This window comes from Nyctereutes procyonoides, unplaced genomic scaffold (assembly GCF_905146905.1).
Source record: "Nyctereutes procyonoides isolate TBG_1078 unplaced genomic scaffold, NYPRO_anot_genome, whole genome shotgun sequence".
Classification (NCBI taxonomy): Eukaryota; Metazoa; Chordata; class Mammalia; order Carnivora; family Canidae; genus Nyctereutes; species Nyctereutes procyonoides.
In genome coordinates, this window is record NW_026575051.1 from 37,725,230 (window position 1) to 37,751,029 (window position 25,800).

The 25,800-nt window shown below is 37.1% G+C and overlaps 1 protein-coding gene across 1 annotated transcript in view; it reads right to left on the minus strand.

Moving 5' to 3' along the window:
• Positions 1 to 25,800, minus strand: part of IMPG1 (interphotoreceptor matrix proteoglycan 1) — a 129,692-nt gene that overhangs the window by 98,643 nt on the left and 5,249 nt on the right. Inside the window, exon 2 of the mRNA XM_055329616.1 lies at positions 7,990 to 8,223. Within this exon, the coding sequence (XP_055185591.1) occupies positions 7,990 to 8,223 (234 nt within the window). The remainder of the gene's footprint in view (positions 1 to 7,989; positions 8,224 to 25,800) is intronic.

Consider the following 25,800-nt stretch of genomic DNA (forward strand, 5'->3'; position numbering starts at 1 on the left):
CACCTTCAGCCCAGAGCGTGATCCTGGAGACCTAGGATCCTTGCGTGGAGCCTGCTTCTCCTTCCGCCTGTGCCTGTGTCTCTGTCTCTGCCTCTCTCTTTCTCTCTCTCCCTCTCTCCGTGTCTTATGAATAAATAAATAATATCTTTTAAAAAAAAAGATAGGGCTATGAAGTGAGAAGTGGAGTGGAAATGTGGGTGTATGGAGAAAAAGGATCCCTGTGGCATTTCCTACTGTTGAGAAGAGTACGTGAAGATATGTACTTGTGGAGTATTTGATAGTAACTATTGAGTAGCTATGGTAGATTCTACTGGAAACATACAAATGCTCTAATTTTTGTTTTATTTTCAGTATCAATATTTACAACTTACCAAAAGTTACATATTACCCAATCATTTATACTTATAATGAAAAACTTTTTTATTTTTTATTTTTTGAAAAACTTTAGATATTAATTGAAAAGCATGCAAAAGGGTACATACCTTAAAAATTAGAGGATTAAGTGAGGAAAAAAGTTAGATGATATCTGTTATAAACAATTATAATATGTTGATTTTTACCTCAGGAGGAATGGGGAGCTATTGGAGGCTTTGGGACAGAAGCTGACATCATCTGAATTTCTAAAGAAATTCTACCTACCTGCTGAGAGAAGGTGCTGGGGGAAGGAGCAGGTGAGAGAAGACCAGTTTGGAGACTTACTCCTATGCTTTATCTTCCTTCATTCCCCATTTTTATATGCCTAGATTTCTCTTAACTTTGTTTTTAAGAGGCAAAGAGAATTCCAGACCAAAGAAGCTCAGGTTAACTACCAGCAGCCACCTCACCAGAATGCACAAAGCCAGGAGTGGGTACAGTCTCCTGCACCTCAAATGTGCCATCAAGTTTTCCACACCTAGTAAAGTAACAGGGGTCAGCACACTTGGAGAGCAAGTGAATAGCCTCACCAGGAGAGCTCACTTTTGTGAATGTTATCTTTCTCCTGCCAGGCAAGGATCAGAGGGTTGTAATGCCTTTCCCAATACCAACACTCATGCAATCTTTTGATCTTCATCTGTACTCAAGGGTCTACATACAACACAAGAAGGAAATGACAGTTGAGTATCTTGAGGTTTGTCCAGATCTTAAGAGTTGTGTGTCCAGCCCAAGCAAACCAGTTGCCCTTGCTATCCTTCTCATCTACCTACTCCACACTCTTTGGGATGTTATTCTGACTTTCTATCTTTCTCCAATGCACTTGCTAATTTAGTTCAAAAAACATTTAAGTGTCAGAGATACAGCATTTGCATCATGTATACAAAATCAACTAGAGTTGCCTTTGAGATCTTAGTGTTGGTGACTTTCACTGCTAATATCTGTATGTGAAACATCTGAGAGAACATAATGTGATAATTCTTCTAATTACTAGTTCAATGTACCCCACGGCATGTTTCTTTTGGTCTCAGGTTAAGGCTTCCTTTTATTTCAGTCCAATTTAAGGCTTGTTTTTGGTGCCTGCATCTTCTGAGCTCTGCTTCTTTTTCTGCTGCCCTTTCTCCTACTTCAGAGACACAGAACACCCTCATCCCCATTAAAATCTCCTTTTCACAAAGGCTCTGAGAGAACTTTCTCCCTGAAGCACAAATGTCTGAAGCTGCTTAAGGAGTTATTTCCCAGAAAGGAGAGATCACAGCCAACACCACAGAAATACAAACTATTATAAGAGACCATTATGAAAAATTATCTGCCAATAAGTTGGGCAATCTGGAAGAAATGGATAAATTCCTAGAAGCATATAAACTACCAAAACTAAAACAGGAAGGAATAGAAAACTTGAACAGACCAATAACTAGCAAAGGAATTGAATCAGTAATCAAAAATCTCCCAACAAAAGGCCAGGGCCAGATGGCTTCCCAGGAGAATTCTACCAAACACTTAAGGAAGAATTAATACTTATTCTTTTCAAACTGTTCCAAAAAATAGAAATGGAAGGAATACTTCCAAACTCACTCTATGAGGCCAGCATTATTATCTTGATTGCAAAACCAGACAAAGACCACACTAGAAAAGAGAACTATAGGCCAATATCCCAGATTAAGATGGATAAAAATATTCTCAACAAAATACTAGCAAATCACACCCAACAGTACATTAAAAGAATCTTTCACCACGAGCAAGTGGGATTTATTTCTGGGTTGCAAAGGTGGTTCAATATTGGAAAATCAATTAAGTGATACACCATGTTAATAAAAGAAAAGATAAGAACCATATGATCCTTTCAATAGATGCAGAAAAAGCATTTGACAAAGTAAACATCCATTCTTGATAAAAACCCTTAACTAGGGATAGAGGGAACATACCTCAACATCATAAAGGCTTTATACAAAAGACCCACAGCTAATATCAATCTTAATCTGGAAAAACAGAGCTTTTCCTCTATGATCAGGAATAAGACAGAGTTATCTGTTCTTACCATTGTTATTTAATACAGAACTGAAAGGCATGGTGTCAGACAATGACAACAACAACAACAACAAATAAAAAGACATCCAAATAGGCAAGGAAAAATACAAATTTTCACTATTTGCAGATGACATGATACTCTATGTAGAAAACCCAAAAGTCCCTACCAAAAATTGCTAGATACATGAATTCAATAAAGTCCCAGGATATAAAATCAATGTACAGAAATCTCTTGTATATTTCTAATGCAGCAGCAGAAAGAGAAAGCAAGGAATTGGTCCCATATAATTGCACTAAAATCCGTGATATCCAGAAATAAACCTAGATAAAGAGGTTAAAGATCTGAATTCTGAAAACTATAAATTGCTAATGAAAGGAATTGAAGATAATACAAAGACATGGAGAAATATTCCATGTTCATGTATTGGAATAGCAAAGATTATTAAAATGTCTATACTACCCAAAGCAATTTACACATTTAGTGCAATCCCTATCAAAATATCAATGTTATTTTTCATACAGCTAGAACAAACAATCTTAAAATTTGTGTGGACCCACAAAAACCCCAAATAGTCAAAGCAATCTTGACAAAGAAAAGCAAAGCTGGAGGGATCACAATTCCAGACTTCAAGTTATATTATAAAGCTGTAGTGATCAATACAGTATGGTACTGACACAAAAACAGACACATAGATCAATGGAACTGAGTAGAAAACTCAGAGATAAACCCACACTATATGGTCAACTAACCTCCAACCAAGTAGGAAAGAATACCAGTGGAAAAAAAGACAGTGTCTTCAACAAATGGTACAGAGATAGCTGGACAGCAATGTGCAAAACGATGAAACTGGACCACTTCCTTACACCATACACAAAATTAAATTCAAAATGAATGAAAGACCTAAATGTGAGACAGAAAACCATCAAAATCCTAGAGGAGAACACAAGCAGTAACCTCTTTGACATTAGCTAGAGCAGCTTCTTAGTCAATATGTCTCCTGAGGTAAGGGAAACAGAAGCATAAAAGGAGTTATTGGAACTTCATCAAGATAAAAAGCTTCTGCATGGTAAAGGAAACAATCAATAAAACTAAAAGGCAACCTATAGGATGGGAGAAGATATTTGAAGGGTTAGTATCCAGAATATATAAAGAACTGATAAAACTCAACACCCAAGAAATAAATATCCAATTTAAAAAGGGTCAGATGACATGAAAAGACATTTTTCCAAAGAAGACAACAGATGACTAGTAGGCACATGAAAAGATGCTCAACATCCCTCATCATCAGGGAAGTGCAAATCAAAATTACAATGAGATATCACCTCACACATGTCAGAATGGCTAAAAAGAATAACACAAGAAACAATAGGTGTTGGTGAGGATGGGGAGAAAGGGGAACCCTCTTGCACTGTTGGTGGGAATGCAAACTGGTGCAGCCATGCTAGAAGGTAGTATGGAGATTCCTCAGAGAGTTAAAAATAGAACTACCCTAGGATGGATCCACAGTTGAACTACTAAGTATTCACCCAAAGGATACAAAAATACAGAATTGAAGGGGTACATGCACCCTGATGTTTATAAAAACATTATCAATAATATCCTAACTATGGAGAGAGCCCAAATATCTATTGACTGTTGAATGGATAAAGAAAATGTGATACACACACACACACACACACACGCACACACACACACACAGAGGAATATTACCCAGCCATTAAAAAGAATGAAATCTTGCTATTTGCAATGAAGTGGTTCGAGCTAGAGTATATTATGCTAAGTTAAATGTCAGTCAGAAAAAGATAAATACCATACGATTTCACTCATACGTAGGAGTTAAGAAATGACACGCATGAACATAGGGAGAAAAAAAAGAGAGGCTAACCATAAAACAAACTCGTTAGCTATAAAGAACAAAGGGATGCTGGAGGGAGGTGTGTAGAGGGATGGGTTAAATGGGTGATGGGTATTAAGGAGGGCACTTGTGTTGAGCACTGAGTATTATATGTAAGTGATAAATCACTAAATTCTATTCCTGAAACTAATATTACACCACATGTTAACTAACTATAATTTAACTAAAATCTTGAAACTGAAAAAAAGGGACACCTAGGTGGCTCAGTGGATTAGTGCCTCTGGCTTCTGCCCAGAGCATGATCCTGCAGTTCTGGGATCAAGTCCCACGGTGGGCTTCTTGCATGGAATCTGCTTCTCTCTCTAGCTGTGTCTCTGCCTCTCTCTGTGTGTCTCTCATGAATAAATAAATAAAATAAAATAAAATAAAGAAACTAACAAAAAAGAATTATTTTTCTGGGGCATTGTTGTTTATAGGGATTAAAATGTTAAAAATGAAACAGGGACAAGTAGCTTTTCTTTAGACTTTTTTGAGGGGCAAATTCTTTTGGTGACTGCTCCGATGTCATTTTTCTGGCCCCCTGGTAGCTTAGCACAAAGCAGGAAGTGCAGCATCTTTCCGCAGTTGGGATAACAGGGAGCACCAGCTCATGCCCCACTAGGAGAGTTCTCCCATCCTTACCAAGAGGACATCAAAAGAACCCTTGAAAGTTAAAGCATCAAAGGATCTCATGACTGGAAGGAGTCTGAAAACTTCTGAAAGCTGGATTTTTCTATCCTTTTAACTTACCTCTTATTTAACTTCCTGCACCATCCTTCCCTAAATCTACCAGGAAAGATTTCCACAGGGATTCTAGGGACATCCAGAACCTTGCCTCTTCAGTCTTCCCACATTTGCTGGCCAGTGCCTGAAATCTGACCAGAGCCTCAATCTTTCTATTGAATGCTTCACTGTAGACTCTTTGGTGATGTGGAAAGAACCCTTGGGAACACACATCAAGGAGGCAAGGCAGGTCCTGGGATAGTTATTCACATTTGTAAGGATTAGGTTAAACCAATGGTATGTAAAAATGGGGGCATTTTTGCCCAAGGTTGGGCACACATTAGATGGAGAGATAACACAATGGAGTAAGAGTCAGAATGCTGTGTTTTAACCATGCTCTGCCACTAATGCTGGCCCTGGCTGACCATGTCACCTCACTTTTTAAACTGTATAATGGAGGTGTTGGCTAGATATTCTAGAACTATAGTGTGTAAATGGATTACCTGGAGTCTTATTAAAATACAGATTCTGGAAATAGATATGGTGGGGTGAAAGTAGGTCTGCATTTCTAACAATTAGCTAGATGCTGGTGACGATGCTGGTCTTGGATAACACATGGAGAACGAAGAACTAGGATTCCCTCTATCTTAATCTTTCTCTAAGGCATATATTAATGTGAAAGAAAGATCGAGCTTTTGATTTTGAGGCAGAGAGGTGGAGGGAGAGAGAAGAAGCAAAAGAAGAAGGGGGAAAGGGGGAGGGAGATACAGAGAAGGGTGGGATGTTTGAGAGGAGTTTGCTTGAGTAGGAACACAGGGTTCCCCTGGGAGACTGCCAGAAACAAACTTGCCTGTCTTTCATTTGTGCTTTGGGATAAGCATATTTATGATTCTACTATGAAGTTCAGAACATTTTCATTTGTGCTGCTTTAAGCATTGGAAAAATAAATATATCAATATTCCATTTGATTTGATGAATGTGGAAGCTTTCTCTCCTAAGTTTGAAAGATGTCAAAAGATAATTTTGCAAAAGCAGTAACAAAAACAGCAAGTGTGTTACTCTGTCAAAGGAGCACCACTTTGTATCTAGTCTTATTTCTTGTTTCTTTGTGAACCAATTTGTTAGACTTAAGAAACCCATGCTGATGAATAGTAAAATTTCATATCACCCAGGGGCAGCCATAAAAATAATGGACTGTTGTTGCTGTGGGGAGAAAAACAGTGGTTTGTTTCATCTAGGAAAGCAAGAATGAAAAAGGCAAACCTAATCAAGAATAAAAAATAAAATTCAGAGTTAAAAACTTGGTTCAGCAATAGTCTATTTTATAAATACCTGTGATGAATCCTATTTGTGAATGTCATAAAGGATTAGAAGTTATATGAGAATAGCAGTTATATTCACATTCAATGTGATGCATATGCTATATATTTCACTTCCATTCATGAACAAACAACATGAAATTTACCAGTGTCATTATCTGATCAATGTGTAGGCACATTCAAAATGAATAATTTACACATTATTGTCTTCTCTTTGCATTCCCAGTGGCCTCTTTGACTCCTGTATCCATCAACAAGCATTTAGTCAGAAACTGCCATGCAGAAGTGCTATGCTAGGAACTCAGAATAATAATATAGTGTACTTGATTTTCTATAATTAGAGTTCTCCTTCTGACTGTAATCCAGTACTTGTCATTTTTCTGTGGGTGTGGCTTCTGTCAGAAAGCAAATGTCTCTTCCACATAAAATGAGACATATGAGGAACATAAGGCCTGATATTTTTGAGACTCTTGTCTCCAAAATCTAGCAAAAACTCTCCAGACTTATGCAACCTTTGTACATTTTACAGATGTAAATACTCAAGAACTTCAGAATGTTAGTATCATGAAATGCGTTCTCTATTGTCATAGTTTGCAATACATCACAGGCTAGAATTGAACCAGCACATTCTAGTTAATGGGTATCAAATAGAGCAGGTTGACTGTGCTTTTTGGAATGGAAATAAATATCTCATGTGATGAAGATGGGCCTCAGCAAACCCCCTCAACTTTCACATGTAAGATGAATTGAGTTTAGGCTTCAGCTAGATAAGATATTTTGCATTTTTTGGAACAAACTGGGGGATTTAATAATATCTACTAAAGATTGTTTTGTGTTTTGTTTTGTTTTTTTTTCATTTAAAGAAGCAGCCATAGCGACTTTTTCATCTGCAGTAAGTGAATTACAAAGATAGCCACTGATCACTGTGGTGTGATTTAATTCCATAATGATTTCTGAGAAAGTCACAAGAATCCTGTTAGGCTGTCTTGGGGTAAAAACTGTACTGTAACTCTCCTGGAAATCACAGTAATTGTGTTGTAACTCCTGTTAACATCCCTGCATTATATCTTGGTAAATCATTGTTAATTTGTGACTCCTCTGCACTTGGATGTGCCTCCAGGTTTCCAAACTTCAGAACTTTTTGCTGGATCAGCAATAAACAATTTAAACTTAACAAGAAGGGAAAGAGGATATGGATTGTAATGTTGCTTTTGAAAAATGAAATCTTAAGTCATAAATCAACTTGCTCAGTTTTCTGACATTGTAATCATTCTGTGCTTCTTACTTCATAATAATAATATTAAAATCCAATATTGGGTTTTGGCAAAAATAAAACAAAGAGATAATACCCAGATACCAATCCTTCTGGTGACTTGTTAAATGCCTTAATAGTTCTATGTTGCAGAAGACATTATTTTAAATGTAAAAGCAGATATCTACCATAGTTTTGAAAGTTTACTACTCATTACTGTTAGGTTAATTGCCTGATTTTTATAACTCCTGTGACTAAATGAAAGACTCTGAAAGTTTGGGGCTAAAGACATTGTATGGATGACTGAAAGGGAAAGGTTAAAAAGAATGAGGGGCTAAACAGGTTCCATTTCTTTCCTTACCTCTCAATCTATAATAAGCTTGAAGACTGGCTAAAATCTGTTTCATGGATTCCTGTGGACAGACTTTAACTCCAGTTGGGAAAAATGTTGACCTTTTTGTTCGATGCTTGGCCAAATCGAATATTCGTTTCATGGTTGACACTTTGTACATTTTTGGAGTACTTTCGGTTGTTTCGATTCTTGGGGCATTGTCTATGTCTTTAGTTTCAGAATGGTATATTTTAATGGAGAGATCTGTAAAAGAAAGATTGATTTCCTGGTGAATATATACATCGATATATGTGAAACATATGATACATGAATTAACCAGAAGTTATAATTCTCTAGTTTATTTAAGTTCTACTTCGGTGCAACTGCCAAATTTCAGTGACAAGGCATTTTCAGAAATAGGGGAATAGCATAATGAGCTGATCAAGTGTATTTTTTAAATCACCAACATCTCAAATCATCTTGCCTTTAGGAACTGCCAAATATTGAAACCATTTCCCACACATCTCTAAAAATCACTCCCCACTTAGCACTCAAGCCTCCCGAGAGATGGCTCTTTTGATAGACATTATAATTCAAGTGGGGAATGATAGCATATTGTGAGGTGCACTTTGGATGAGGAAGTGGAGTGCTTCTAAAAACCTGGGGGGGGGATGCAACAAAACAACCTTCCTGTCTATTAGTGGCAGCCCTAGGATTTCTGTATGGTGGGGCTCAGAGTGTGGCAGTCTGGTTGAAAGTGAGTTGGGTCAAGGACATGTTACTTTCAGTCGACTTTACAGAGCAAGCAGTATATTTTACATAGGGAGGTGAGAGAAAAGATGAAGGGGAGTATGAAGAGATCAGGTTGACAGAGGATTTAACTTCCTGAGACATTTCATCCTGCTGGCACTACTGTATTTGTTAGGGTTAGGTCTAGACTTATTAAAGAAGGGCCTCAAACACTAATCTTCTGGCAGAGACAAGGGATTCAAGCAAAAATTCAAGCAGGGTAGCCGTGAAGCAACTCAAATTTTGCCACAAAGCATAAAAGTCCCTCCTTCATTACAGGGGGTGTACTGAGTTCTGTGGGAATACATATTCTCTGTCATTTTGAGGAGTCTTAGAGTACTCTGTCAATCTTGGACAGTGATAAATTCTCAGGAATCTCCAGGATGAAAGGGAGCATATGGATTAATTTTCTCACCAAGCCACATACCAAACCAATAAATCATAATCTCTGAGCAGAACGTAGGCATCAGCAACTTTTGAAGGTCTGTAGGTGATTCTAATATGCATGCAGGTTTGGGAAACCACTGTTTTATGGATCTGTAAGGACACTTTAAGGTGAAGAGTCAAGACAACCCATCTCAAAATGGTTTAAACAATAAGGAAGTTTATCACAAAGAAAGGAAAGCTAACAGTAAGGAATGCCTGGTGAAAAGAGAGCTCTAACTCTGCCTTTCTGCCATTCTCTCATTCTCTTTGTTCAGTTCCCTCACGTGGTGACTTTATCTATAGGCTGGTTTCCACCAAGTTAACTTGCTTGCCCTTGAACATTTTGAAAAATAACCTTTCCCTAAAGTATGGCTGTCTTATGCCATGTGCCTGGACCAATACCAGTTACCAAGGGATATACCAATGCCTCTAGCTTGAATTGAGTGATTAGAGAGCAGGGGACTGGAATTTCTCTGAGTGGCCCATTCTAACTGTAGAGGTGGTCAATATTCCCTGAGTTAGGCTAGCTGCATGGTAGACTGGAAGGTGCCCACTGAACATTGGCAAGTACAAGAAAGGGATAGAAGCTATCTGTACAGCTGCATTATCACTGCAGCTAGTAAAATGGGAATTTTAGCTTAGGAATGTTAATTTTTAATAACCTTTCAAACAATCATAGATTTCAGTATAAGTCACAGAAAAAGTTTTTGTAACTACATTTTAATTGCCACTAAGAATGGAAGAAAAAAATGTGCATCATTTGATAATTCTATGCCTATCCAGTATGGTAAGCATAGACCATACTTTGGGAAACTGTGCTCCTCATATATTCTGCACCTCCATTCTTCTCACAGTGTCTGTTGCAGTGCTGGTCCTGCTCTCCACTTCGTCACCCCCCACAATATTCCTCCTTTTGGGGTTTGTCCTGTTCTTATTTTTAAATGTTATGCTCTACTAGAATTCTCTGAATAACTTGCTTTGGGAATAGTATTTATTCCACCTTGGCTCTGGGAAGAGTGCCCTGTCCTGGAATTGATCCTACTTGGATTCTTCTGGGTCTTAACACTCATATCCAGGCTTGCTCACATAGATCTACTTAATCTGCATCTTTGTACTTCATTCTTTCAGGATAGGAATAGAAAGGGGTGAAAAAGTTACAGATTTGCTCTGTGTCCCAGAATCCCATGACCTGTTATCTTTTCCTTACTAGTTCCAATTTTCCCTATTCTCCACATGTCAAGTGCACATAACTGGAGGTGAATTAGGTTGAAGTACGACTTGGTTTGCTTGGGATATCCTAGTTTATTGCAGCTATCCCTTCATTCTCAAATGTTTCCTGTTTGGAAAATGAATTATATGGTTCCTGAACTTTTAATATCTCCTTGCTGAGGGACACCCATGGCAAATATTCTACAAATGGTTTTCTGCCTCATCCTGGAAGCACTTTGTTCCGTTTTTGAAATCTCTGCTTAAGTAATTTTTTCTTTGAGCAGAAAATTATCTTCTAGTAGCTTCCAATATTCGTCCTATTTCTGCCCTCTAGAAGGGCAAAGATCAGGTTGACATTTCCTCATATTTCCTCTATATCAGGCATTTCTCTACTTTAGGTTAACCATCTTCCATCTTTCTCTGGTGTCCTTTTTCACATGAGTATCAGACACCTCAGCCTGTGTTCCTCTAAGTTACATAGAGACAACCACAGGGGAATGTGGATACCATCACTTGGGCATGGAACAGAATCTTTTGCCTGGGTCTTGACTTCAAGCCATCACTAGAAAAGAGGTAGGTAAAGTCTCTGAGAATAGGGACTAAGGGTCCGAAAATATTTATAGAAGAAGCCACACCTAAAAAGTCTGTCTTTCTCAAGGATTTCCAATAAAATAAACCCCAAATTTAAAGAATTGAAAATGGAATGTTGCAGATTTCAGTGAGGTAAAAAGAGCTGATATTTATTGTAGCTAATGAAAGCACTGTTTGGTAAAGCAATTAGATCCCATTAGATGCTAGCCTCCATGCTGCATAAATAGTAATGTCGAAATTGAACTAGTTTTGATTCTCTGGATGCATTTTCATGTGTTTTATATCTTATTTTATATAAGTTTTGGAAAGAGTAGAGGAAAGATTAATGAGAATGAATTGATAGTTGAATTACCTGCTATAAGAAAGGAGCATATTTAATAGAAGATTAGAAAATCTTTTGAGGAGAAAATACTTGTGTAACCTGTATGATGTTGAATTGGCTGCTATCAATAATTATTTCTGGGTAAAGTTCAAAGTTACAAAGAGAAAGAAGGGCAAAGTGGTTTCAAACAAACAAACAAACAAACAAACAGAAAAACACTCTTTTCTAGAGTACAAGAGTATTAGAAAAAGTTAATTAAATATAATATGAATTAGAAAAAATTAATGCAATTGTACTATATTATAAATTAATCACCAGGAAAACAATTGTAAGTCAATAGTTTTGGGAAACAATCATATCGTTGAATGAAGAAAATAAAAAAATAGCAATCAATACATTTGCATATTCAGAACTTCTAAATATAGATGAGAGACAGTTAACATTCATTGCTTACTTTCTAAATTTAATTTAAATATGTTCATTATTTGTGAAAGAAAAATGTGGTAGCAACAGAAATCATATGTTGCTCAACTATTCAAAATGTTTAATAGCACCAGTGAGCACAGGGCTGTGGCTCTGTGACTCACCAGCCATACAACTTGGAAGTACTTGACCTATCTGTGCTTGAGTTTCCTCCCCTGTAAAATGGTGAATGATAGTGCTTCTCCTACAGGGTTTCTGCGATCTTAGTAAATGAGTTACCATTTGGGCAGCACTTAAAACAGGGTAAGTGTTCAGTAAAAACTCCTTTATCCAACAGTCCAGGCAGTTCACTTCCTGGTATCACTCTTCCTTTTTTACATACTCTTTCAGGATACTTCTGAGTCCTCAGACAAGACTATGTGTGTCTCCGATGTCTTCCTGTACTTCCTTGCTTTAGTGCTCAGCTCATGCTTGTCTGTTCCTTCATATTAGAGGGCTGTACTTTTCCTTCTTTCACTGGCCAGTTTCTAAGCTTTCTTTGTTTCTCCACTAAGCTTTCTCAGACCCCATGGTCAGAATTCATTCATTGATCCTGTGTGTTGCTTCAGTGTGGTTCATATCTTTACTGATTTACTGATTCACCAGTGTTCCTTAAGTGTCTACTGTGGTTCAGCCCAGGATGGTATATAGTGCTAAACTGGATGTACAAATGTCATAGAAATTGTGTCGTTGTGCTTGCTTTTTTTTTTTTTTAAAGATTTTATTTCTTTATTTGACAGAGAGAGAGAGAGAGAGAGAGAGCATGAGTGCACAAGCAGGGGGAGTGGCAGAGGGAGAAGAAACAGGCTCCCTGTGGGGTGCTCCATGCAGAGCTCCATTCCAGGACCTGGGGATCATGACCTGAGCCAAAGGCAGATACTCAACCGATTGAGCCACCCATGTGCCCCTGTTGTGCTTGTTTGAAGAATAATTTGCTATAAATATGTTTTCCTCTTTAGGCTGCAAATACCTTTGTATTTGCAAAACCTAGACTTTTAGACTTCAAATACCTTAGTATTATGATCTTGTCCTCTTTCCAATTCACCTTGGTGCTTACCTAGTACAGTGTTTTGTATATGACACGTATGCAGTACAGATTCATCAAGTGAATTGATGAAAAATTCCTGTGGAGCTAGTTAATGAGTCTTTTACAATATACATATGAGTTAGATTCATTTAAAAAAATAGGCCATAAAAATTAGTTTCCTATGTCCTATCCACCTACATTATTACAACCTCCCTTATAAATTTCTTCTCTCAGCTACAGGTCTAATAACAGAGGCTTTGGATACAGTCATTTTATTAAAGATAATATCCTAAGTGAAAAGACAAAAATTCCTTTGTGACTGAAAACCAAAAGAACAGAAAGGAGATGGGTTATGCATAAAGTATATTTTAGTAAAGTTAGCATCCTGAGATACTTTCAATTTATCCAGGAGTAAATAAATAAACAATAAATGGAATCAATTAAAACCATGGGTATCAATGGGAAAGAATATTAATATTGCCTGGCTCTTTAGGATAACAAGTCCTCACTTCCCTTGTCCATCAATTATTATAATTGAGAGTAAAACCATAACCATGTTAAATTCAGCCTTCTTCCTACTCCTCGTTTGCACCTTGTAGCTGAACATGGATGGGAAAAAATAACCATTTGGATCCACTTTAAATGTATGATCCTTACTAGTATCACACTAAGTTTCCTTGATTCATTGAGTTTACTCTTTTCAGAAGAACTACATACAACTTTTCCCAGATTTCTTGCACTTCTTGCCAATTCTCACTTTCAGCTGATGACCTTGTTCCACATTTTATTGAGAACAAAAGGAGTAAGAAGAGAACTTTATCAGTGTTCAGCACTGCATCTGCTCACTGACTGCATCTGTGTTCAGATACTCTGCATTCCCTCCTGTGACTACTTGATGAGTGATCTGCTCCTATTCAAGGTCAATTCCTTTACTTATGTACTGGATCTCACTTTTTTTTTTTAAACCCCTTGAGGACATTCTTCCAGAAACTCTTCTGTCATTTGCCAACATCATTTTCTCCCCACTTTATGCTGGATTATTCCTAGTAGCCTATAAGTATGCTCTTACTTTTCTCTTCTATTTAAAGGATTCTCTTGATACCACTTTCCCTCTAGCTATTGACCTTTTTTTTCCACTCTCATAGCAAACCTCTTTGAAAGATCTGGCTTCGCCACTTATCTTAAAAGAAAATGAGGTCCTATATGGGTGAGAATTCCCCTAATACCACACTCAAATCTATCAAAATTTCCCACCTTCATTCTCTTCTTCTTTTTATTTTTCTTCTTCTTCTTCTTCTTCTTCTTTTTTTTTTTTTTTTTTTTTGCATTCTTTTTTATTTTGAGGTTTGCAATGTGCTCATAGAGCTTGGTATATTCAACATGATAATGTGTCACTTCACCAGAAGGTGTCGCCATCTAACATGTAATACATACTGAAAACTTGGAAAACTGCTGCTATCACCTCTTTGAGTTTAGAATTGTACATGCTGAGTACTGACATGTTGATGAAGATCATGATGGTGAGGGTGATTTTTCAGCAAAACAAATAATTTGAAGAAGGGCTCAGAGAGCCATGGTGGAATGGACTCCCAACAGGCTGAGAGGCTCTCATGAAAGGTGTGGCAGAAAATATTTAAGTGGGCAGGAAGGAATACAATATGTTCGTGGGCAGGCTAAGAAAAGTGTTCGACACAGAGAATGGGGCTTTTCTGGCAGCATTGTTATGAAAGCCAGTCACTGGTATAAGCACTTAGCAAACCCATTATGTTTCCTAAGGGAAATGGCTGCAATGCCTTAATGAATGAATTAACAGAAGCAGAGGCAAAAGTTACTGGAATTCCTATAGAATAAAAATCTCCATTTGGAGAACAGAATTCCACAGAGAGAGAGTAGATAACATTTCAGGACCAAATCAATGACTGGAAAATTTCAAAAATAATAATTTAATCTTGCACAAGCTTCCTGACCTTACCAAAACTGAGCAAGGGTTTGTGGACTTTACACAAAAGCTCAACTTCTTTGTGATCCATTATATCCCTGTCCACCTCCCATCTTAGTAGAAATACTCAATTACACACCTGAGAAATTTTTCCAAAGAGCAAGGGCAACTAAATGTACATTGTGCTTAACATATACCTCAAAACTTATGTGGATATACTGAATACCTTGTTTAATGTTTTTTCCAGAAAATTGCATGGATTTTAAGCATATTTTCTACACAATCAAGTGAGAAACATAAGCTTCTAGACCTTGTTTTCCTACCTTTCTTCCTGCATGTGTTCCCTTAAATTTCTACAATGCTAGCCCTAGTGAAAAAGTGTTGAAATAAATGATAAAGAAGATAATCATAGAAATTAAGGAAGCATCTACTGATTTTCTTTAATGAAATATGAAGTGAATAAACTCCTTCAGTAGTCAGCATATAAACTGACTGATTGTCAATGACGTGTGGGTTTTCTCTCTGAAGCTTTTGAAACTTGGATGCCATTCAGTCTTGCTTACTTCCCAAACTGGGTTGTTCAGCAACATCTCACTCTATGAGAACGAGAATCAGTGGTCCCTTGTCTCAAAGAATTAGAGCAGTTGCATTGTCTTTTTTTTTTTTTTTCTCATCGCAAAATAAGGTTTAGGCATTATACTTGATATGTCAGAACAAAAAGGGTTAGGACCTTGGAAAGTCATTACAAGGAATAAGAGTTGCTAATTCTAGCAACTATTCTCTCTTTGTATAATTAAGTATTGAGCCCCCCCTTTACCTGGCTGCATAGAAAAAATATCTAAACCTATAGGTGAGATACTGAGAAGTTTTGTTGAGGTGGAAAATTGCATTTCTTGTTGAGGACTCATGCGGTTTGGTGAGTGGGTGGGAACAGAACTGAAGTTGAAGACAGAAGTAAGCAAGAGAAAGGGGGTTGTCTCTTTTGTGTCCAGAGAGGGTGACCTCTGAGCAGGTGGAGTCATGAGGTTTTCAGGTCTGGTAAGTGTCAAGAATGCAGAGGCAGAGGTCCTTGTCCTCAACTGCATTTGAAACAGAAATACTAGAGAGAGTGTTAACTCTCCCCTCTCCCACTTTGTGGGGAGAGAGAGGAAGGCATATTGAGAAGGGGAGGAGTGTCAAAGATGACAGTCTTCTCTGTCCTGGGAGAGGAGAGAAACAGAAGTACTAGTCTTAGGGTGGTGTGAGGGTCTCACATGGCTGCCTTCATCTAAGATTTGGCATTGCTTCACAATGGACCCTGGCTGAGGTCCATGCACAGCCACGGCCAGTTTCCAGGGCACTGTTCATACTGTAATTCCAGAACCACAGGAAGACCCTCAACTCTCAAGTGTTCTCAAGGTAAATGTTGTGGGGTCACAGATTATGGTAAACTACAGGATCAACACATTACTTCTTCATGGAGTGCTACATTTACTTCAGAATTTTAGCAGGAAAGTTTAAAATGTTTAGGATTATGAATGAATTTCATGTGAATACATAAGCAAAATTAGCAGAATCCTTTCTCTCCTAAATAGGTTCAAGTTGCTGGCCAGCCTAGCTGAAGCTTATTTTTAGGAACTAAAAAGAAACCCAATTATTCTCTAGCACCTGGATTTTTAGTACCTCTCAAATCACTCTGGGTAGGCAGCTACCTGCTCCATGTACAAGTGGGACCAACTCCATTTAGTTACTTTTAATAATTTTATCTTTACATTAACTTAAATACTATTAACTTTTTCCTTTCTTCTGCTTCCCAGTTTTTAACACATCATGGATACTTATTTGGCACCATCTCCATAGGTTTCAGAAGTCCTTCCAGAGTTTAAATAAACACACAGGCTATTGGTAAGAGAATCCAAGTGGAATATTACCAGTCAATCTGATATGTTGGATGATCAGTTGCAATTGTACTTCACACATGTAGGGAGAGTGTAGTTTAGAGCATTTTTTTGAATGTAGCATGACACAGATGTTGAATGGCATGGAAAACAAATGGTTATACTTGAGTAGGACCAGGTAATTCATCAGCTAGAGGCAATCCATGATGAGTCCATGATCTGCTTTGAAGTAGGTGAAGAAGACAAGTGGCAGTATTCATAGAGACCTACCATAGAGCCTATGGAAAAAAATTCCCCAAATTTCAGGAGGAAGAAAACTTTAGAAGCTGGGGATGCACTAAGAAAATATCATGGGACAAGAATGTGGATTTGCTTATGGGACACATTAAATGATAATGTGCCAAATATTCACTTTCCTTCTGGTTCCAAAGTGCTAAGTTGCTGGACTATGGGATATCTTTCTCCCTGTGATCCCAAGGATGCAATATACTTGGAACATAGGTATCTCATTAGATTCTGATGATGTCTAAAGAACTCATATCAGAATTAGCTCTAATTTAGCTCAGCATCTCTATTTTCTAAGTCTCACTGCTGCCTGTGATTCTGATATTGCAAACCATGAAAGTCAAATTTCCTTTTTTTAGAGCTTTCATGCAAACCTGATCTTGGAGTATGTGGGAATTCTGAGTAGAGAGGATTGCATGTATAGCACTGATGCAGATATTTCCACAAAAAAATATTTTAACTACTCAAGAAGATCAGAATTGGAGCAGATTAAGTAGAAATAGTTATAAATCTCTGCCTGTTAACTTTCTGATGCACAAGGACCCATCACCGTTCATGTAGAAAAGAAAGATGGACTTCGTTTTGAATACCTGCGGGGCTGAAATTACAGTAAGATAGTCTTGCCTTTCTGAGTCATTTGCTGAATTTGGGCAGATAATCTCTATATGTATTAGATTTCTAACCTAAAAAAGGTATAACAGTAATTTCAACACCATAGTCTTGGATTAATCCTTGCATGTTATATAGTTTTGTTTTGTTTTGAAGACTAAATGACAAAATGTCATGGTTTTATTTTTTTTAAGGTTTTATTTATTTATTCATGGGGCGGGGGGACAGAGACACAGGCAGAGGGAGAAGCAGGCTCCACGCAGGGAGCCCGACGGGGGACTCGATCCTCGGTCTCCAGAATCAGGCCCTGGGCTGAAGGCGGCGCTAAACCGCTGAGCCACCAGGACTGCCCTGTCATGAGTTTTGTAGAAGGCCTGGCACATTGTTAGCAGTTATTATGATCTGGTACCATTCTGTTCTGAGGTTTAAGGTTAGGAACAGGATAGGAATAGAATTACCTGACTTAGCAAATAAAATATAGAACACCCAGGCAAATTTGAATTTCAGATAAACAACTAATAATTTTTTTTTTAGTGTTAAGTATGTTCCATGTAATATTTGGAACGCACTAAATGCAAACAGACAAAGTGCTCCTATTAAAAGACAGAGGATTGTCAGACTGCATTTAAAATAAAAATCCCGGGATCCCTGGGTGGCTCCACGGTTGAGCGCCCGCCTTCAGCCCAGGGTGTGATCCTGGAGTCTCAGAATCGAGTCCCACATCAGGCTCCGTGCATGGGGCCTGCTTCTCCCTCTGCCTGTGTCTCTGCCTCTCTCTCTGTGTGTGTCTCTCATAAATAAATAAATAAAATCTTAAAAAAAAAAACATCATATGCTGTTTTCAGAGACACATCTAAATGGAAAGATACAAAGAAGTTGAAATGAAAAGGATGGAAAAAATTTATATCTGTAAACACTAACCAAAGGAAAGTTGGTGTAGCTATATTAATATCAAATGAAGTCAGAGCTATGCTGGTAAATGTTTAATAACGGCTCTTGGGGACGCCTGGGTGGCTCCATGGTTCAGCATCTGCCTTCAGCTCAGGGCGTGATCCTGGAGTTCCGGGATCGAGTCTCACATTGGGTTTCCTGAATGGAGCCTGCTTCTCCCTCTGCCTATGTCTTTGCCTCTTTCTCTGTGTCTCTCATGAATAAATAAATAAAATCTTAAAAAACAAAAACAAACGGAGCTTGGGGGTAGGTAAGAAGGCTTGATTTGTAGCATTTGCCAATTTCCACGTGTTCTTATTCCCCCATGGCTGATTTCAGGCCACTGATATGACATTACCAAGCACTAACTTGTGAAGAGATGTGTGCAAGTGGCTCCTGTAAGTTGTATAAGTCAGTTCCAGCACACCAGTGGACAAAGTTTCTTATTTGCCAGAAGGTATTACAAAAAAGAAGACTGTAATAACATAATGATATAAGTATAAAGTCATCAGAAAGAGCTAACAAGTTACAATTTTATGCACTTAATATTATAACTTCAAAATATATAAAGCAAAAGTTGACAGAATAATAATGAAAGTAAAATCAACAATAATAGCAGGTGGATTTTTAGGATCTTTCTTGGTAATTGATAGAAAAAGATAAATTCAATAAGAATTTAGAAGATGGAAAACATGATTAAACTTGACCTTTATTATAAAATAAAAATAGTACGTATTATATATTATATATTTATAATATAAAATATACCTTCTTTTCAAGCACAGGGAGAACATACACAAATATTGACTATATATATTGAACTATAATTCATGTACATTATGTTCTCAGACAAATGTAAGAATCAGTTTAAAAAAACAGCTGGAGGGGATCCCTGGGTGGCTCAGTGGTTTAACGCCTGCTTTCAGCCCAGGGCGTGATCCTGGAGTTTCGGGATCGAGTCCCGCATTGGGGTCCCTGCATGGAGCCTGCTTTTCCCTCTCTCTCTCTCTGTGTGTGTCTCTCATGAGTAAATAAATAAAATCTTTAATAATATAAAAAAAACATCTGGAAAAATCTCCATATATTTGGAAACTAAAAAAAAAATCCTTATAAAAAACCCCATACATTAATAGATAATACTGCATATTAAAAATATTTTTATCAAATGATAAAAGTACTACATAATAAAACTTGTGGGGTATGGCAACATCAGTATTTGATAGGCAAATTTATTTCATGAGAATGTTTACTTCAGAAGAAAGAAAAAAGTTAAATGTTAGTGAGCTAAATATCCATCTCAGGAAGTTAGCAAACGAATACAAAGTTAACTCAAAGAAAATACGAGAAGAAAAGATGAAAAAAAGTAAAAGATTATAGCATGAAGAAAAGAAAAAAAATAAAAGTCAAATTTTTTTCTTTGAAAATGCTAATAAAAAACACAAAAAAACCAAGATTAATAAAGTAAGGAAAAGACACAATCTTATCAGGATTGAAAAAGGAGGACATCATTATATTTTCTATAGATGTGAAAAACATAACAAGAGGATATTATGAATAATGTTTTGTCAAAAATTTAAAATTCTATATGAAGTGGATAAATTTCTGCAAATATACAACGTACCAAAACTAATATAAAAAGAGATAGGAAACCTAATTATTATTATAACCTTTAAAGAAGTTGAGTCAGTTATCAAATATTTTTCCATAAATATCATTCTCTAGTTTTACCTGTGAATTCTATCAAACATAGGAAAAAAAAACCAAACAAACTTCATTTTCATACGAAGTCTTACAAAGCTTGCAAAGGAAAGTATGAGATAAAAATAATGGTCCAATCTTACTTATTAATAAATAGTATGAAATAAAATATTAGCAAATGGAATCCAGTAGTGTGTGAAAAAAGGTCATGGTCAAGTTAGATTTATCATCTCAGAAATGTAGCATTGATTTAGTATTTGAAAATTGATTAAGGTAATTTATTACATTAATGAATTAAGAGAGAAAAAACAGCAGGTAATCTGAATAGATATAGAAGAAGTACAGAATAAATATCTATATTTATTAATGGTTGAAACTCTTAGGAATAGAAAGCAACTATATATAGGGCAATTACATAAAGAAAACAAATGCAAAAGGTAAAACAAACATCATACCTAATGGTAAAGCATGAAAGTCCTCCTTCCAAGATCAATAACAAGGTAAGCATATGTGCAATCACTATTTGTCTTTAATTTACTAGGTGGCCCATTGGGGATAGTAAGAAAATATAAAACAATAAAAGATACAAAGACCCAAAAAGAAAAACTCAAATTTTCTTTATTCATGGATGAAACATTTTTAACTATTTAAGTTAAAAAATTTTTAACTCCAAAGAATTGCTAGTGAATTTTCAGAATTAAAATAGTTCAGCAAAGCTAAGGGATATAAAACCATGCCATTTACATGATAACAATTAATATAAAGTAGCTAGGGATAAGTCCAAGATATGTAAGCCCTTAATAAAGAAATCACGCAACTGTATTGTAAGGTAGTAATAAAAGGAGAGATATTTCATGCTCTTGGATAGGAAGATTTAACATTATAAAGGTATCAATTCTCTTCATAGTGATCTATAGATTCAACACAATTTCAATCTCCTTAATAAAGTGTTTTGTAGAACTTGGTGAGCTAATTTTAGAATCTGTTATGGAAGAGTGGAGGGTCAATAATAGTTTAGACATTCCTGTAGAAAGAGAACAAAGCCAGGGAAATATGGTTAAATCAAGATTATTTTAAGTTTGTAATAATTAAAGCAATGTGTTATTGGCTCAGTGATAATAAAATGAACAAAAACTATGTTCATGACAGGAGGGATATCACAGAGCAGAGAGAAAAGCAGAAACTATCCAGAGAATGGGGCTAAAACAATTAATTATCCATATAAAAAAAAAGACATTGTCTTCCTACTTCATATCTCTCACACACACATACATATGCACAATCAATTTTAGTGGCTTAAGTATGAAAAGCAAAACTTTACAACTTGTATAAGACAATATAGGAGAATATTTTCATGACTTTAAGCTAGGGAAGGTTTTTTTTTTAATTTTTATTTATTTATGATAGTCACAGAGAGAGAGAGATAGGCAGAGACATAGGCAGAGGGAGAAGCAGGCTCCAAGCACCGGCAGCCCGACGTGGGATTCAATCGCGCCCTGGGCCAAAAGCAGGCGCCAAAACGCTGCGCCACCCAGGGATCCCAGGGAAGGTTTTTAAGTAGACAGAAAATCTTCACAAACCATGAAATTAAAGGATGACAAACTCAACTACATTAAAATGAAGAATATCTGCTCATGAGAGGTCACCATTAAGAAAGAAGACAAGCTGCAAACTGGAAAAAGATACCGGAAAGCCACATAACTACAGAAGGACAGATATTCACAACTTTTAAAGGACTGCTCTAAATCAGTAAGAAAAGATGTACATCCCAATGAAAAAATGGGCAAAATTCTTTAAGCATTTTCAAGAAAAGGAAAAATATGTGAAGAAATACTTAAAACTCATTATTAATGAAGGAAATGCAAAATAAAACCACAATGAGGTACTATTTCACTACCACATCCTTGGTCCCCAAAGACTGGGCAAAATAAAAAAAAGTCAAGCAATATTGATATGAAGTGTGTTTGAGGATTTGGTACAAAAGAAATTCTCACTCAAAATGGCACAAACATTTAGGAAAATAATTTGGTGTCATCTGGTAAAATTGAAAACACACATACCTCCTGACACAGCAATCTCTTTCCTATTTAGAAGAGAAAGGGAGACAGAGAATGAGAGTCCTAGGCTCTGGAGAGACTCCTGCCTGCTGTGAGCATGAGGGGACACATATTAAAGTGGACCAGCAGAGTCCATGTACAGAACAATGACTACAAAGTGTGTATCTATACCAGGCAATAATGTGTCACAGCTGCCTCTCCTGTACCATCTCAGCCCCTCTTAGCCTCACCACTCTCTCAAACCAGCTCTTCAGCTCTTCATAACCTTTGGCCCACTGCAGGAGACACAGTCTACAGCTCTTGGTCTCATAGCTGTTTCATGGTGTCTTTTTCCTCCTGCCCCAGCGTTTTCTGCTGCTGCTGAGGTGTGTGAAGCATCAGGACCCACCCACTGTCCATAGATGTGCATATATCTAGAGTGCAGGAAAGTGCAGAGAATTTAATGTCCTTTGAGGCAAACTTTTGAGATCTCTTACCAACTCTTTTCCATTTACCACCAGAGTCCCACCCTGAAAATGCACTCTCTGATGAAAAGTAACAGGTAAACTTTTGTCTCAGGGTCTGCTAAATGCAACAATGTGGATGAATCTTAAAACCAGACTACTGAGCCAAAGAACTAAGTCTTAGGAGAACACATACAGCATGATATTATTTATATAAAAATCACAAACAAAACCAAGACATGTATTATTTAGAGAATACACCTATAACTGGAAACACTAATGACAGGTAATGACGTGATTAACACAAAATTCATGACAGTGGCTACCTTTTGCACAGGGGCAGAGACCCTGAAAGAACAGACAGGGAACTCCTAAGATACCATCAATGGTTATTATTTAATCTGGGAGATGAGAATTTTATTATTTTTCTGTAAGCATCACAGATATGTTTTGTAGACTCTTGATGTGTATTTCCCAAATAAGGAGATCTCCAGAGAGCAATGTATCTAGCCCATGGCAGCAGGACTCAAGCAATCTCTACAAGTGCAACTAGAAAGGAAGGAGGCCAGATCACAAGGACTCTCAAGTGAAATTAGTGGACTTGATTCTGAAGGCACAGAGGGCGCTTTGGAAATTTTGTTATTTAATATTTATCCCCAAGCAGAGAATGTGGTAAACAATGAATAACAAAGCTAGTTAAAGCTTGAGAAATAGGGAGACAGTTCTGAGATAATTATTGACAGGGTTTGTCACTGACTGACTAGGCTTATGGGTTGAGGAAATGGAGAAGTCAGAGGTCGGCACCTGAGAGAGGAGAAAGTCATCCATTGTCCCAGGCAATGAGGATGAAAAGGCCAAAGCTAGACTAAAGAAGCACTGTGAGCTAAAACTGTTAATGCTGCGGTGTGCTGAATGAAGCAGGCTTGCTTGCATGAGCTCCAGGCACCTAAAAGCCGACTGTGCACATTCACGTTAGATGTTTTCATGTTGGTGGACTGAAATCGGCTGTGGTAGGAGTGTTTAGTTACAGTATGAATACTGACAAACACTATGAATAAGCATTTTTACCTCTTGAAGAGATTGTTGCTAAACATTTATCAGCATACCATTTGATAGGATCTGGTGACAATTAGATATGAAGAGGAGGTTGTCTTACACGATACCAAAATTCCCAACTCTTGAGAGGTAGAAAATGACAGCCTGAAATGGACAGAAGCAGAGTGGTTTATGCTACAAAAGGGGGTGGGTGCTGATGATATGACTGAGAATATGGAAGCATTTAGTTGATTTTTAACACTGTGCATTTGAATGTTCCATGCAGCTTTTTAAAAATACATATTCCTGTTACCCATCAATGCCCTCATTTTTTAGAATGGTTAAAAAAAAAAATGAAACAACCAAACACTCTACCAGGGGCAACTGGGTGGCTCCGTGTTGAGCATCTGCGTTTGACTCAGGTCACAATCTTGGGGTCCTGGGACTGAGTCCTGCATCAGTGTCCCCTCAGGGAGCTTGCTTCTCCCTCTGCCTATGTCTCTGCCTCTCTGTTTCTCATGAATAAATAAATAAAATCTTAAAATAAACAAAACACTCTATTAACCCTATTACACAATGAGATCACTCCTTGCAACTACAAATAGATTTGTGATAAAATATTTACTAAAGAGTGGAAGAATAAGACAAACCCCCTGGCAGCCCATAATATAATGAACTATATATCACATCTTTCCAAAAGGGCAATAAATCATGCTTCTGAAACCTGGCTGCACAATAGAATTGCCTGGATAGCTCTAGCAATTATTCTAGCTTGGGTCACACCCAGACAAATTAAATCAGAATCTTCAAAGCTGGAGCCCCAGCATTGGTGTTTTTACCAATGTTGAGAAATGTTTCATTAAATTTTCTAGACTGGGAAAGTTAAATCCATGAAAAAGGAGACTGTCAGGGTAAGGTTGCAGAATTGGTTGTAAATGGAGTTAAAGTTATCGGTAGATAGAAATAACATTAGCAAAAATATGAAATATTTTTATTTTCCCTGAAACAACAGAAAATGAGAAAGGTTTGGATAAAGATTGAGAGAAAGTTTGAAGTAGAAAAAAGAGATGTCAAATGAAATCAGAGGACTTCAATCTTCTCAGTGTGTAAGAGGAAGTGGTAACAGAAATGGAACTCATCGTAGTTCTCTTAGTACCTAGCATTTATCAAGTCATTTTTAAGCTTCATAAGTGCTATTTTACCTATCTCCATCATATCATACGAAGACACTGATACTATTATTCCCATTTTATACATAAGAAACCATAAATCAGAGATAAATATATGATTGAGCAATTTGCCAAGGTCACATAACTAGTAAGTGACAGAGCTGTTCTGTACAACTGTATTCTGTGTGGAATGCAGTCCTATGAAAGCCTTAAAGCCTTTCTCTCAACTGTGCCATTATATGAATGAGGGAGAATCAGGCTTGAGGAGAGAGAGAGAAGGTTTGGAAATTGGACTAGGAGATTAAGTCAGGGAATTAGAGATGAGTAGGACTATGGAATAGTTTGGAAGGCCCAATTAAGGTTATGGTGCATGAATTTGTTTCACATAAGCACTTTGTGTATTTTGGATTCTCTAATAATGCTTGGCAGCTTAGAAATGAGAGTGGAAAAAGTGAAAGCTAAATTTACCCAGAATGGGATTAACCAAACAAATGGGGCAGAAGTTCAAGGAGTAAGGTTTATATTGTACTATCATGACGAGTGTTGAGAAGGGCTCAAGAGTGGCCTCCAGCACCTAGGATTAGTGTGTAGGACACTGAAGCCTTGATGGACTGTACAGGTAGAGGAACTGGGAGAGGCAGAGGGACTGGCATATTCTGATGAGACTAAAACTCAGATACCATAGAAGGAAGGAAGAGAAGTTATTACAAAGGGATATTTCAGAATTGTTGATCTTTAGAGTCTGAAAGTATTATAAACCTGGAGGTTAAATTTCAGAGCTTTGATGGGAAAGTGCCTTTGGTTTCAGAAGAGACTTTCTGAATATGTCAAATCACATCAATTAGGCCAAGTTCTGCCTTTAAATACATAATATAATCGTAAATAAACCACTTACTACTAAACTTAGACTTTAATGGTGAGTATTTGAAAGTATACTATAAATAAATGATTCTATTTCATTAAGTAGTTAAAA